Source organism: Lampetra planeri, chromosome 6, assembly GCF_965212315.1.
Source record: "Lampetra planeri chromosome 6, kcLamPlan1.2.h2, whole genome shotgun sequence".
Taxonomy (NCBI): domain Eukaryota; kingdom Metazoa; phylum Chordata; class Hyperoartia; order Petromyzontiformes; family Petromyzontidae; genus Lampetra; species Lampetra planeri.
The window spans coordinates 7233513-7249030 of NC_136112.1; the positions used below are offsets into that span (position 1 = coordinate 7233513).

At 45.5% G+C, this 15518-nt stretch overlaps 1 protein-coding gene across 1 annotated transcript in view; it reads right to left on the bottom strand.

Annotated features, from left to right (window-relative positions):
* The window catches only part of LOC144719470 (uncharacterized), a 28315-nt gene extending 13231 nt beyond the window's left edge, over positions 1-15084 (bottom strand). The window contains exons 1-5 of the mRNA XM_078595416.1: positions 14529-15084; positions 11815-11972; positions 4824-4954; positions 3866-4426; positions 2647-2775 (exon numbers count right to left, since the gene is read on the bottom strand). Of these exons, the coding sequence (XP_078451542.1) occupies positions 2647-2775; positions 3866-4426; positions 4824-4954; positions 11815-11972; positions 14529-14701 (1152 nt within the window). The 5' untranslated portion in view covers positions 14702-15084. The remainder of the gene's footprint in view (positions 1-2646; positions 2776-3865; positions 4427-4823; positions 4955-11814; positions 11973-14528) is intronic.
* Between the last annotated feature and the right edge of the window lie 434 nt (positions 15085-15518).

Genomic DNA, 15518 nt, shown 5'->3' on the forward strand with positions numbered 1-15518 from the left:
GTCGTGTTGAAACGTATCCATATTCTCGTCTTGCATTTGGCGGCCATGTGTGCGGGAGCTAAATGCCAATGTCGAGGTCTGCTAGCCAGGACGAGAGGGCTTCAGGAGAGATTTCGCGTAGTTTTGCTATTCCTCTTCCGTTGAAGACGCGCAGACCAGAGGTCGCAACCGGGTACCCGTACCCTACCCGATACCCGGCTACCCGTACCCGGCCGGGTACGGGTACGGGTAGCCGTTTGCGACCCTGGTGCGACCGGGTACGGGTACGGGTAGGCCGTGAGTCACTGGTGAGTAACCGTTTGTCACTCATTTCGGGTACGGGTAAGGAATCAAAACCCGTTTGCGACCTCTGGCGCAGACTATAGTGGTTTACTATATGGTTCAATGGTTTACTGTGTATGTTGAACGTCTTTCACACCGTACATAGCCAACCCCATGACATCGTATAAACACCATTTACTTGTACGTGTATTTGGACAGGTTTTTTTTCTAATCTCTTGCATGTTGGTGCCACATCGCAGCGGTCTCCCACCTTGTTAGAAATTGGCATTGATGTCGGAGTAATGAAATGTGGTTTTCTCGGTGAGCAGGTGTTCCGCTGAGACACCTTAATCCATTCAAAGCACCCCGATCTAATGTTTAATCCTCATCTTCAAAGACCGTCTCGATACAAAAAGTACTGAGTCGGTGAAATTTCGATTTAAAGCTTTCGTGACTGCAGGGATTCATCTTCTTGGTTCTTTCGGTAAAGTCACGTAGAAGGGAAGTAATAAAATAATAAAAATAAAACATAATAAAACAATTCTCACGACGTTTCGGCCGCAACGCAAGCAGCCGTCCTCAGGTGAAAACCAGGTCTGTCGAGGCGACAGCGTCTGAATGAAACAGCACACGTGCTTGGAGCATATATATAAGCTGGGTTGGAAGGGAGGAAAAGGGCGCCTTGACAAAAGAATATGCCATTGGTTGGAAATGGTGGGTTCAGTGTTAACCCCTCCAGACACTATATGCCGCTAAATTCACCACAATAAAAAAAAACTGACCACATTGAATCGTGACCGTGAATTGTTGAATTCATAGAATAGTGAGAGGAAGAACTTGCTACATCCACAATGAGAATGACATTGATTAATATTTTGTTTCGCAGTACACTTTCAACAAAGAGTAAAATCGACCACCTGAATACATCCTCGATGTCGGTTGCAAGCGGGAGGATAAAAAAGGCCTGTAATGATATCAGCAAAATCGGAAGAGTGGCACGTCCAGACTTGGGTTAGGGAAATAAGACTTTGTCATCCAATGTCGCCTAATCTGGGCTCTGCCAAAATTACAGGGTCACATTGTGGACCAGGTCTGTGATCTTTGCATCAACCCCAGGCCCCCTCCCTCACCTCGCGTCTACCATCCCTGCATGAGCCCTATACTTGAACCCTATGCTTGCATGAGCCCTATACTTGCGCGGAGCTAAATGGCGGTTGTTAGCGATGGGAAAACTGCATGAAAGGAGAAGCGACACTGTGTATTATACTGTACGTATATCCTGTACGGCTTAAGAAACCATGTTGTGTTATGTAATTTTCGTTCAACATGCAATTTTATATTTACATCATTAGTTCAGCTTTATCCGCCTGCTTATGCAGCAAGGGAGGTCGGGAAGTCCCTATACCTCCTGTGAGTCCAATGTTGGACAGGAACACAGATACTGGTGACCCGCACCACTGCATCGTTACACCACACTTGTTTGCCTATTTTTTTTTTATAAAGTGGAACGACGTGCATGCAATGCTGTCAACATCTGTTGATAAAATCGTGTAGAGATTCCAGCATGGCACGTTATGTTAGTCAATTTAAAATGAATTTGAACACAATCGAGTTGTGAATTATATATTTTGTCACCAAATGTTTTTTTTCATACCCAACATAAGATTCGACTTTGCAAGTTCTTGGTGCGGCGGGCGCCAGTGGTTTGTGCACCCCTCGCGCGCTGTGAACCCGGCGACCCGAGTTCAACTCGTGGCGACGGCTCGCATTTGGTGGCGAGCAATATCGGAACTGATCTTGGACTGACCAGCGTCGGGGGTGTCTGGCGAAATGAAAGCCGTGACCAACTCGGCACGGGGAGGCCTACATCCGGCAGTGAATTGACCGAGGTCTGTCCGTCAGAGGTCGCAAACGGGTTTTGATTCCTTACCCGTACCCGTACCCGGCCGCACCAGGATCGCAAACGGGTACCCGTACCCGGCCGTACCCTATCCGATACCCGGCTACCTGTACCCGGCCGGGTATCGGGTAGGGTACGGGTATCAGGTACCCAATTGCGACCTCTGGGATGAAGCCATCTTGCAGGCGCGGGTGGGTTGATTCTAGGAACGTGAATTGTGAGAAGAGACAAGACGTTGGGAAATGAGTGACAAACGGTGACTCACCAGTGACTCACGGCCTACCTGTACCCGTACCCGGCCGCACCAGGGTCGCAAACGGGTACCCGTACCCGTACCTGGCCAGGTACGGGTAGCCAGGTATCGGGTAGGGTACGGGTATCGGGTACCCGGTTGCGACTTCTGCTGTCCGTACACACCGTCGAGTTGGTCTGCATGCACTGTGCGGCAGTGAACACGTGCTCGTAGATGCTTCTGTTGTACGCACCTCGTGGATTTGTTGTACAGGCAGGTAGTTGCGATGCTGCTCTTGCATGAAGCCTAGATGTTGGCCCGGAGGCACAGGATGCATTGAATTGCCATTCACCACTCTGCTGCCCATGTTGTACTCTTGTGTCTGTTTTGGGGGGGTGGGGGGATGATTAATGCAATTACAGCAAATGTATATTCATTTAATGATAATGAATGCATTATTGTAGTTGCCCAGGTGAATTTGGGCATTAATTTTATGAGTAATGCACGGACATTACCAAGATATCGTGCAAACAATGCCCCTTGGTTTTGTCATGACACGTAGCACCATGACTCATTTAGCAACATTTTTGTTCCTTACTGGTCACTCAATCAACAAGCACCATGTCGCTTCCATACCACTCTTCTATCACTACTCTTTGATTCTTTCGGTGCAGTCACGTAGGTATAAAATAAAATAAATTAAATCCCGACGTTTCGGGCACAACACAAGCGTCCGTCATCATGTGGGACAACCACAGCAAGAAACAATTTGCTGAAGTGGGCAAAAGGGGCTGCTGCAACAAGAGGCCATATAGGCAAGAGACAAGGGGGGGAGAAGCCAGGGAGGAGAGACAGGGAGGGTGGGGGTGTGGGGTAGGGTGAGTGGAGGATTCTATCACTATGACCAAAGTTACCATTCCCATAAACTTTCATTCCTTCGACCATTTTGAGAACTGTCTACCGGACCGTTTTAGTTCATCCGTGCTGTGTTCAACCACCGTATCGCAGGAATAAAAAAAAAATTTCCTCAGACTTGCTCAGCTTTAAAATTCCCTCCCATCGTCTCTTTTTCACAAGTTTCTTTATCACGTAATAAACCGGGTTGTTGTATTGCATGATATTTCTAAGTTTACTAGGTTTGTTTTCTCATTCATTCGTACCTGAAGACGATTGCTTGTGTTGCAATCGAAACGTCATATTCTATTATTTAATTACTTTTCTTTCTACGTGACTTCACCGAAAGAACCAAAGAGTAATTCCTGCAGTCACGAAAGCTGCAAATCAAGTTTTCTTCATCAACCCGCTAAATTTTAAGAAACATGTGCATGATCATGGATTCCAACTTCAACAGTCCCGCTTCTTCGTTTGCTGGCCACTCGGCATTTTGAGCCTTTTGTGCCCGTGCTCATCAAACGTGGTTTATACAAAAAAAGAGAAAAAACAACCCTTCTAGCCTTTCTCCATTGTCTCACCTTCGTTTCCTTGTCCATCTGAAAGGCCTCCAAGGAGGAGGCGCCTGGGAAGGGGCCGCCGCCGTAGAAGCCGCCATTGTGGGCAGCAGCAGCAGCCGCCGTCGCCTGCCCTCCTGCCTGTGGCGCCTGGTGGTACGGGGGCGCCGTGCTGCAGTTGGCGCGTCCTTCCCCGTCGAACGACACGAGAAGCAGCGGCTCGGGCAGGGACTGCGCCCGGCGCGGGTAGTGCAGGCCGTACGGCGGAGGCGAGTGCGTGGGCGCGTGGCCCGCCAGGTGCTCCGCGGACTGGTGGCCTAGCGCAGGCCCCGCCTTGAGTTGGCATCGCTCGTACGGCGGTGGTGCGGCCGCGCCGGCCGCGGCGGCGCCGTACAGCGAGCGGTTCGCGTCGGCCGAGCCGTAGGACGGCGCGTCCACGGACGCGGCGCAGTAGAGTGGCGGGAAGTCGAAGATCTGCTGCGCGCCGCCGTAGGCGAGGTTGGGCGTGCCGGGCAGGCTGCCGGTTGCACAGGACATCGTGTCGCTACCGTAGCCATTTTGGTTCGAGAGCTCTTGATCTCTCTGCTGTGGGGGGCGGGGGGGGTGGGGAACAAATGAAAACGCGTGATTTCAAATACATGCCACGGAGCAGATTCACAAACGGCTACGTAGTGTGTTCGTAAAGATTTTCTGCCGATGACTGGCTAATGTCGCTAATTCGTGCACATCACATAACGCATGTGAGTCTAAGTTAATGGTGTTTCATTTTCTTTTGGCGCTCCGTCAAGAATGCACTAGATCCTTCATCACCTTTTAATTATTATCATTACCAGTGTGATAATTTGAGGCTGTCGATGGGGGAATGTATCATCACATTTTCTCTTGAACGAAGACATTTCCTTTGCATAGCCCCTTGTATACTTAACATGAAAAACGAAGTCATTTGGGAGATGTGAATGTTTAGCTAATCGTGAACACTTACCAAATGTACTGAGAGACACCCATCGCCTTGCAGTCCATCAGTGTGCGTGTTCTGAAATGCGTTGCTCGCTTGTGGGATGTAGCTCGATTTTGAAATGTGATCTCTCGTTGTGGAAGGAGAGCTCTGGAGACCTGTAAGTGCAGTTCACACAGTGTAACCAATAATGAATCTTAATTGGTTGGGTTTTAACACAGCCTTTTTTGCAGTGATTGATAAACAGCTGTTAACATCACCAGCTGTTAACGTCATTAAATGGCTGGACTTTCTCTGACATTTATATCTGAGGAATGGGATCAAACGTTGTGCGAGAGTTCATTTAAAATGTTTTTTCTATTTAAAATCGTTGGTAGTTTTCCCTTAAATACTCTAATATTACACCTTTTAGTTTTTTTATTGGAATTACAGTGTTTCCCATGCGTATCCCCAACGCACCGCGTTTCCCCACTCGGTTTGTTCTTGTCTCACGAGGAAATTCGTTGGCCTGCGTGAAATTGACTACAAAAAAGTTAAAAGTAATTTTTCTTTTCTCAGATGATCAATGAGATCGTGCTCCTCTCCTCCCATTAACAGCCCTGTGCCACTTGGTGGCAATTACACATTACTATGATGGGGGTAAGTCTCTCCACCCACTGTTGACTTCCCCACAAAGTGGGCGATGGGCTGAGTCACCCACGGACCAGGAATTGAACTTGCAACCTTCTGACTGTGAGCCAGTTGCGAGCAGATCGGTTTGCCGTTGAGCCTCCCGGCCAGTTAGGCCAACAAATATAACTGTATGAAAATGTATTACCATAACTTGTCATCCTAAGCTTTCAATTGTACAAAATATGATGGATTAAATCTTTTAAAAATCATTGACCCTATTATTTTTAACACCGCTTTTATCTTGGCTGTTATTTAAATACGTTTTCTTTTTTAAAGAACCCTCCGGTTTAAAGTTGAGCACACTTAATTACATTTAAACACTGTATATACATCCTCCCTAATTGCCTTTACTTACCAATTAGACAATGCTTTACACAAAATAGCAATTACTGTACAACGTACAGTAAGATTTTTTAAACATGACTTAACCTCATTATTGTCTCCTGGAGGTCTGGGACACCGGTGATGATAGTAACACTGAGCAATGGTGAAAGGTTGAGGAGTCATCCCTGCAATTACTTTCTCACGCCAAACTGCTGGCTGCAGGGCCACCACTTGAGGGAGCCTAATAGGGAATTTGGTCTACTCTTCCACACGACTGGTCGGATGTTATGGAAGAGACGGGAGTACTCATGCTTTACCCCCAACCACAATTTGACAGTCATGTACATGGTGGTCCAGGTGTCTTGTGACCCCCCCCAGCCCCCCAATTAATTGAACCTGAATTTTTTTTCTTTGTATATTAATTTCCGTTTTAAATAAACCTTTACAAATCTTCTTGGTTCTTTCGGTAAAGTCACGTGACTTTATCGAAAGAACCAAGAAGATGAATCCCTGCAGTCACGAAAGCTTTAAATCGAAATTTAACCTTTACAAATGTTACGTTTCGCATATTTAAATGGAGTGGGGGGGGGTCACAAGTAATCTGGACCACTGTAATAGCACCAACATATTCTGCTGTGTGGACAGAGGTAGCAATGAATTTGAGGACACCTTTCCCCCTGGATTGCAAGTCCAGTGTGCTAACCATTGCACGGCTGCAGTATTCAGTTCCACTTCTGTATGGGTCCGTCGACTATCTGCACTCTACAAGGAAGCGTATGTATCCATGACAAGAAAAAAATATAAATTTGACTGTCAAAACGTTCCTGGTTTTCTCGGAGCCCCTCGGTGTAAAGTGCGGTTTGGGACTGTGAATCGGTAGGGATCTATCTTCTTGGTTCTTTAGGTAAAGTCACGTAGAATGGAAATAATAAAATAATAAAATAAAACATAATAAAATAATTCTCACGACGTTTCGGCCACAACGCAAGCAGCCGTCCTCAGCTTAAATATACGCTCCAAGCATGGTGCTGTTTCATTCAGACGCTGTCTCCCCGACAGACCTGGTCTTCGTGAGAATTATTTTATTGTTTTATTTTATTATTTTATTATTTCCATTCTACGTGACTTTACCGAAAGAACCAAGAAGATGAATCCCTGCAGTCACGAAAGCTTTAAATCGGTAGGGATCTCTTAAGAAGGGAAGTCATTGCTCAGGAGGTAATCCACAACATTTACCTTCCTGTTCATTAAATCTTGTGGATTGTTTTTTTTCAAAAGATCGACTACTGTACCCAAAGTTAACTGAGTTAGAGTTGTTCATTTGTGCTTCCTGAGCACCCCACCCTCCCCCCGTTCTACTTTGCATAGAATGGATAAGTGATGGTTGGAACTACATGATCATCATCAACGCATTCCAGGTACACGTGTATGCAATACTCTTATTTAATCCTATACGTTCTTTCTAACAAGTGGATTATTATTGTACTGTCACAATTGTTGGGGAGCATGCATGATTTGAGGTATGAGAATAACAATTTGTGAACAGTTTTGAACAGCATCAACAAGGTTGAGTGCCTAGATTGCTATATACATTCCTTGAACAAATTAAGTTGAGTATCTTTCAAAGTTTGCTGCTGAATTGTTAGTTTGATTTGCGATGTACTTGAATGAATCAAGCTGAATGGATTGACAATTGATGTTTCGTTCCGTTATGCGCATGTGTTTGGTAGAACGACAAGCTCCTAAAGAGTTGTCCAGATAGAAAGAATCGCAGCCGCGTTGCCTCGGTTAGTGTCCAGTGGCAAATGCGTTTGGGAGGAAGCATTGCAGATATTCGTCACGTGAGTCGGTGTCATGCTTTTTTTTTCATGCCACAGCTTCCCAAAAGTGGGGCTATTACGGCGTATGTAATGAACCGCCTCTTTAAAAACGAATTATTCCCAAAAATGGACAAAATTACCATTACAGAGGCAAGCCATCTTTTTGTGCTCGTGACACTGCATGGCAATACGAATATAGTTCTAGATTTGAAGCTTTCGTGACTGCAAGGTCGTACTCTTAGGTTTTTTCGGTAAAGTCACGTAGGTAAAAAAAAATTTAAGTTATAGTTATACTATAGTTTTAGTTATACTATAATTTTAATTTTTATTAAAAACATTTTTTTAATCAAAATTATAGTTACAGTTATACTATAATTTTAGTTATACTATAATTTAAATTTTATTTTTTACCTACGTGACTTTACCGAAAAAAAACTAAGAGTAATACGAATATAGGACACTCCGCAAGTTGTTTTTCTTCCTCTTTTAAAGCACAGTGTTTAAAAAGTATACATCGAAATAACTGACCCCCCGACCCCTCGCAGCGATTTAAAAAAAATGCAACAAATAATTTTTCCGTCTAATTTTTTCACCATCCCAGTTGTATTGTTCTTAGTTATTTTTTTCTATTTTTATTTTGTATATCGTTTTGATCGCTCCATTAGTCTACATGTAATACTGTATTGGCATGTTAATTGCATTAATTATTAATAGTAACATTTCACAAGCACGATTCAATGTGTCTCAATTAGTGTAAGAATATATATATTTTAGCAATGAATCAACGCATTATGCATTTATTTCGGTGATTTTTCTTTCTGCTCAAATTTGCAATGAGGTGATGCTCAAACCCTATTCGTAGCCCTCACCCAGTGCTGGAAATTCCACATTCCTACTGAGTGAGCGAGTCTATTCATGGGACAACTACTTTTCGCTTACCCCCAAAGTGGTACAAATTTTATTGACCCTCGATGGATGATATGCCGAGTCAACCTGCAACAAGGACCCGAACTCGCAACCTTCCCATATCCAGTGGCTTGCTTCGCCACGGAGCCACATGGATAATGAAAATTAACAAACGTGGTGAACTCGACAATTACTAACGTCTAACTGACCTGTTCGATGGTGATGCATATCATTGTCAACATCGGTGATTGATTCCATTCAAGCAGCAGCAGCAGCAGCAGCATTACCACTCAATGATCAATACACACCACAGTGAGTGGGTGTACTCGCGGCAAAAGTACATCAACTAGCAAGTGTGGAACGTGATCTGATCTGTTGAGCTACAACACTCTGAGACGAGCACATGGCAGGCGGCAGATGAATACCGTGACTTGGATCGGCCTTGACCCCAACCGCCACGGGCGTCCGGCCCGTGAAAACCTGCCAAGTTGATGAAATTTTGACAAGCTTTATAATTCTGTTCCCCGCCATCACAGGTGTGTCAGAGTATTATACATATATGTGTGTAGGCCGTATACCCGAGTTGTTTTGCTGTTGTTTGTTTTTACCTAAAAAAATTTCGACGTGCAGTCGTCATGATTAATCAGTTGGGTGCATGAGAGGTAGTCATTTGTTTGTGTTAAGTATCTAACTAAGATGCGTTCATCATAAATTATTGGGATACGTATTTAATGTACTGTTTTTTTAACGGACCCTGAACTATACGAGAGAGAGAGAGAAAAAAACACTTGCATCACTACAGCAATCTTAATGTCACATACCACATTACTGAGTAAAAGGACAGCAATTTTGGAAATTTAAACTACAATTGTCATTGTAGAAGCTCTGGATGAAGAAAAAGAATCCAGCAATGGAAGTCGTTTTTTTCCTCTTCTCTGCCTTGGATCGTACTGATTGTATGGGGGGACTTGAACAGAAATTGTCACAGCCAATTAAGCAACACATGACAATGCCTGTGAGCTTAAGATAACTGCCACTCCTCCTTAAAGGTTGGGACTGCGAACCTTTTGACACCTGCCAAATCCAACATCTGTTGCACTTTTAAGGTGACTGGTTAAGTACAGCGCTGTCATTGAAAATGAACACCATTATGCCTCATGTTTCGTATACCTATAAACTACCTTCGTTGAAACTCGAATTGTATTGGTTACTCGTGCTGGATGTGTTTCCACCTTGTTAGTCATTGCGTACCGTTCTAGTCGATGGCTTTCAATGTAGGCATTAAGGGCATTAAGGACAGGGTGGCCATTCACCGAGGAGATGGAACGATGAAATGGGTTCGTGTGCAGGTGCCAGGCAGATTATTTTGGCACAGGATCCTGAAAGGCGGTGATGGTTTGGGGAGGCCTTCATCCAGCTACATCTATTTTGCTGTGAAGGCGCACAGGCACTCTCAAGCAAGGAGTCTTTTAATGAACAAAAATGCTCAAGCGCTTTGAAAATGTTAAACAAATCTAGAACAACCATTTTTGCATTAATGCACATTCAAGGTCCTAAGTGCAGTTGTAAGGAAGGCAAATCTCATGTATTTTACACTAATCCTGGGAGGCCCCTTTTACGACTAGTATGAATATGCCCCCTTTTTGTGAGGTTTTTTTTCCCATGTCAATCTATTAGCGGCAGCTGAAGAATGCATGGGGGGCCGGTAGGGGCAGTGGCAATAGCTGTCGAGTGTGCAGGCGGTGCAACTGCACTTGCACTCACGGGCCAGAGGGGCCCAGGAGTTGAGCTACAAAGAGAGGGGAAATTGGACGGTGAGCCCCTTTTTGTATTCCTTGCATCAGCTCCCCCTCCCCCCCCCCGGGGGGGGGGGGGAGAGCGAGCAAGACGCGTGGTCAGTGCGACATGAGGCTCGTGAGAGACGAAGACCACCGAGGACGAATGTCACGTGGGGTGAGCGAGGGAGGCAGTGTGGGTTGAATGACGTCAACGAGGCACAGGGAGAATCGCAAACGGAGGCACCGCCAGGGCTGGTGACGCGCCGAGTGAGGGGGCAGAATTGGCAGTTGGCGACGAGCGGAAGAGGTAACGACGATGATGATGGTGACGATGAGATGGCAATGCAGAGGGGAGGTTGGGGAAAGTGTAGGGGGTTAACCAGGGCCTTTGGTGAAGGTCAGGCGAATGGCAATAGCAATAAAAAAAATGTTTTGCCTATTATCAATTTTGTCTTTTAAAGCTGTACAAATGTTTAATTTTAAATAATTGTACAGTTTTAAGCAAAAAAAGTAGTCAGATATGCGAGTGTGTAAAGAGTTGAGGTTTTCCTTTATTTGAAATCTCATCGCCTAAACTTATGATGCCACTCTGCTCTTAAGCACAATGAAGGTGTTTAAATACAATTGAGCGGTCAAAACTGCCATTTAGTCGTGGCACGTAAGAGGAAAAATTGGGTTAATTCGTTCTTGTTAAGCTAATCCCAATTTAGAATCTCATCTGACTGTGAGAAGAGATGTAAAATAGACCATAATGAGAATGACCGGAATAATGGTTTATTTAAAAGCTATGATACACCCTGGGTTTAACAGTTATTAGAGAAAGTTCATATTACTCCACCCTTGCCAATTACCAGCAGAACATTAGCAATTAAATTTTACATAGCAACAAGGGTCATGAGCATGTAGAAATGTGCCTACCGCTAAAAAATGCTGAATTCTGCTCAGGATTCTCGAAGCATGTCCTAATTGAATAGTATCTGTTTAATTATAGGTAGAGATCTTTTTGTTTTATTTTTATCATATATTTTTTACATAAAATTAACCATTATTATGCGCTATTCAAATGATTTATAAATGCATCAGTATTCATATTTTAAGGCCAATTACAGTAAACTGTAAAATAAGGAAAAAAAGTCAAATGTACAATGTTTATAATCTAACGAAAGACAACTCGCACCCAAAGACCAACACGGTAAACAAATGATAAACCTCTTGCATACTAGACCAATCAAGGTACACTATCTCATGAAAAAAAACTGCAATTCTGGTACCACTGACACATAACATATTATTTGCATCAACATCACCATTATCGTCATCATAAGCCATGATCGTTCCACTGCTGGACAAAGGCCTCCCCCCACTCCCCCACGATTCCACTACGTGTCGACAACACGCTGACGCGCACACAATGAAAATACGTGCCGGACGACGGCCTACTCGCGGCTAGCCACACGGGGCAATCTACGAAGCTGCCGTCACAGAGGCACGCGGCTTGAATCGTTCGAGTGGCCGTACCGGTCTTTGAGCCACATGGTCCCTCCTGCCGGTAGCGCGGATAGTCGGGGCTGGGCTCGCCGGCCTGTCCGCACGTGGCCCAAGTTGTGTCTCCGGGCGCCACTGCCCCTCCGCACTCCAGCAGGGAAGGCAGAGTTTCCAGCCTGGCCATGTCTGACCTGGGACGAAAAAAAAGTACAGGACACGTACACGTACAGTCGGTCAAGCTGAAACAATGGTGCAAGTTAAAAAAATTAAAAAATTCAGAAATTCTTCTGACTCTGTCCACCCAGCAGTATAAATAGGTACACCCGCAGTCAAAACGTTTTATGGGGTAAAGTGTGGTGGTATACCCACCAAGATGTTTGGCCAGCATGGAAGAGTAGGCCAAATACCTTCTAGAGCAGTGGTTCTTAACCTTTACTGTAGTCTTGCACCCATTTGGTTCTCATTCTTTAAAACATATATATTAATAAATACATAGGTTTGATGAAACAAAGTAGTTGTACTAACCGTGCTTAGTTTGCGTTTCGATGATTTACCTTCTAAAAAAATCTGGCCACGTCTCGCACCCCCAGGGGGTGCCGTTCATCCCAGGTTAAGAACCACTGCTCTAGAGGGGCTGTAGAGCTGCGTTTATGTGAAGGGCCTTCCATCAGCAGTGGTGTGAGCAAAGCAATTGCAGGGCGGCACCTTTATATTTTACATGTACAGCCCTTCGTCATTCTGCTGCTGGATGAGGGCCTCGCAACGCCATACAGGTGGGTGGAGGTTATCTGACCATATCTCACCGCCTTGGTCAGGTGTGGAGCATGGACGTGGGAGCACAGAAGTACAGCACAACAACAGGTTTTTGTTTTTCTGCACTGCCCTGTGTCTCTGCGCACCGTGTTAAAGGATCCCATTGGGTGGAGATGGACGGCTTCATTCCATTGGGAATGGATTCTATGGAGCTCGCGTACGGGCACCTATATGGCCACCATTGTACTCGGCACGATGCAACCGGCATAGTGCAACTCGCTCATGCCTCTACATCACTACTCCTGCTCCAGTAACAAAGGGGAGGATGACTGCCCGTTCGGAGGAATATTGTTTACATCAACTGGGTTGCATTGTGGCAGAGCGCTTCCAATCATAATGATCTGGGTTCAAATCCCCGCTGGAATCAATTCGGCCAATAATCCCAACAAGGGTTGCTAACAACAAAAAGGCACAACTGTGTAGAATGTTACAGTTGTCCTATAGATAGACTGGCCCCTTGCCATGGGAATGTGGAATGACCAACAAAGGATCAGGGCCATGAGCACGGATGCATGCTTGCTTTATACAGGGAGAAGACCCCTGGCGTTTGATCTTTAGCCAGTTAACAATACAGTACTTTCACAATCGGTTGTTACCTATTTGATAGGTAACGTGGTTTGTCAAAGCCCACTTTCAGCACTCTATTTTCCAAACTGAATATGTATACTGCATGCATTATATATTGCTGGCATGATATTGCATCGGACGGCGTTACGTTTCTGCCGAAGAACAAAACAACCCCCCACCCCCAAAAAAAGGCAGCCCAGGCTCCTTAAGACGATTATCGATTTGTGTAAGTTGGTAACAAACGCCACGGCAGTCCCCCGACGACAAAACCCCCGACGCTTGCGTGGGGCCATCCAAATGTCGCGAGAGCTGTCGTGTCGTGTGCCGGTGGAATGCTTCCCGTTGTCCTGTGGAAGCGCCATGGTTACCCAGCTGAAAGCAAGACCACCCCCCCCACCACCTCATCCAAATCGGAAACTCGCAAGCGGCGACCCACCGCGGCAATAGAGCTGCCATCTGCCCTCGCATTAACCCAGTAATCCACGACAACCACCCCCTCCAGCGGGTGCCACGCGCCACGGCCCCATCGCTGTGACGGCACGCGCGCTTTGGATGATTTTTTTTCTCTTCCCCCCATGCTTCTTCTTCCTCCTGCTCACTCTGTCGTCGTAGCTGGCCACTGCTGTGATTGGGGATGAGCAAATAAGCTATTGGCACAATTAACATGACAATTGGCCCGTATGTCAGCTCGCTTTTTTTGGTGGCCTTTTATCTCAAGAGTGGCCGTTGAAAGGGCTTCACCGGCTCGTGACCTTTTTTTTACTTTGAGTCAACTTAAAGTGAACTCCCCGTGTCCCTTTTTGTTTTTAAATCGGAGGCAGGGGAAAAAATAATAAATGTTTCCGCCCGTTTGACACGTTGGGGCAGTTTACTTGCCAACCCAACGGTTAACAAAGTTTTTTTTAAATTAAAATGTAAACCTGCAAGTATTTTAAATTTACCTTGAAGAAAATCTACAACGTATTGAAATGAAATATTTAATTTCATATTAATATAATTTTAATGCGTACCGAGCGTGAATTGATAGTTCTAACCTCATTTAATAAACATTAAATTCACTTTCTGCACGTATAATAAATCCAGATGCCAAAATGTTTGCCTGATATGTAGTGTAAAGTTCACTAGTTTGATTAATTTACACTTAGTACACATCTACAGGAAATGCAGCCTCATAAATGTCCACGTTTTGACAACTTTCCACGGCGTAATTTTCCCGTTTTATAAACCTCGCTAACCATCAGCGACGCGTTTGTTTTAACTCGAGCAAGTGTTTCGCCGTGCGCGCACAAAATCACTGACATCGGTAGAGAGAGAGAGAGAAGGAAGGAAGCGGTTTTACGCCGGCGAGGAGAGAGAGAAACACTCACTTGACTTGAGCCCAGCATTGCATCTTGACGGTGGTTGACGGCAGGGCATACGTCGCCGTCGCCTGCGCGTATGTCGAGTTTGACACTGGCATCTCCTCGTCGTCCGACACAGTGAGCCATGACGCCTCCTCGCTTAAAGCTGCTGGGAGCAGCCACTCTGCCATTGCCAGCATCTCACGAAGTCGAGGTGATGCACCACCTCCGTCGCCGAAAGATACCAAATGAAACAAAAACACTCTCCCCGAAAAACCCCCCCCAAACTCTGCGACGAGGAAAGTCTGTAGTAGTTCAAACTTGATCTGATCTGTAGTAGTTGTTGTTGTAGCAGTGCGCGGGTAGTGCGCAACTTGTGGACTTGGTTATGATGATCCTGCTGTGGCGGCACGCTAATGATAAATCAACTCGTACCCGCTCTGCCCCTTGTCAGCAAAGCGATCGAGTGTGGCCCTCTTGGTGTGCCTGGGACCCTTCCACACACACACAGGCACGCGCAACTTCTTTTAACCCAACGCGACAAGACCTCCTCCCGTCTTACTTTAAATCAAGTCGCACACTGACCCGGAGGGCTTCGGCGTGTGCTGTGTGTGTGTGTGACAGGGGGGAGGATAAAAAAAAACCTGTGATCGTTCCATTGGCTGAGACGCTTCATGTGCAGGGGTGGTGGGGGTGAATGGGTGGAGCGATAGTGCCATAGATTTTTTTTTGTACATGACAAAAAAAAAGTTAAGAATGATGATCCATCAACAACGGATTGTCAGATTTATTAATTTTTTTTTCTACCCCGGGGGGGAATTCTAAACAGGTGAGGGGATCTGTAGCTTTCATAAAATATTTTTTGTTTCTCTCCGAGATGAATTAATTAGCAGATAGAGGTGTGTCGAGGCGCGTGCCGGTTAGTTTTGTCTTCTCAGCAGCTTGCCTCCTCTTTCGACTCCAAAGTTATTCCTGCACAATAGGACTCCCACTGGGTCCCTCCATCACACGCATCGC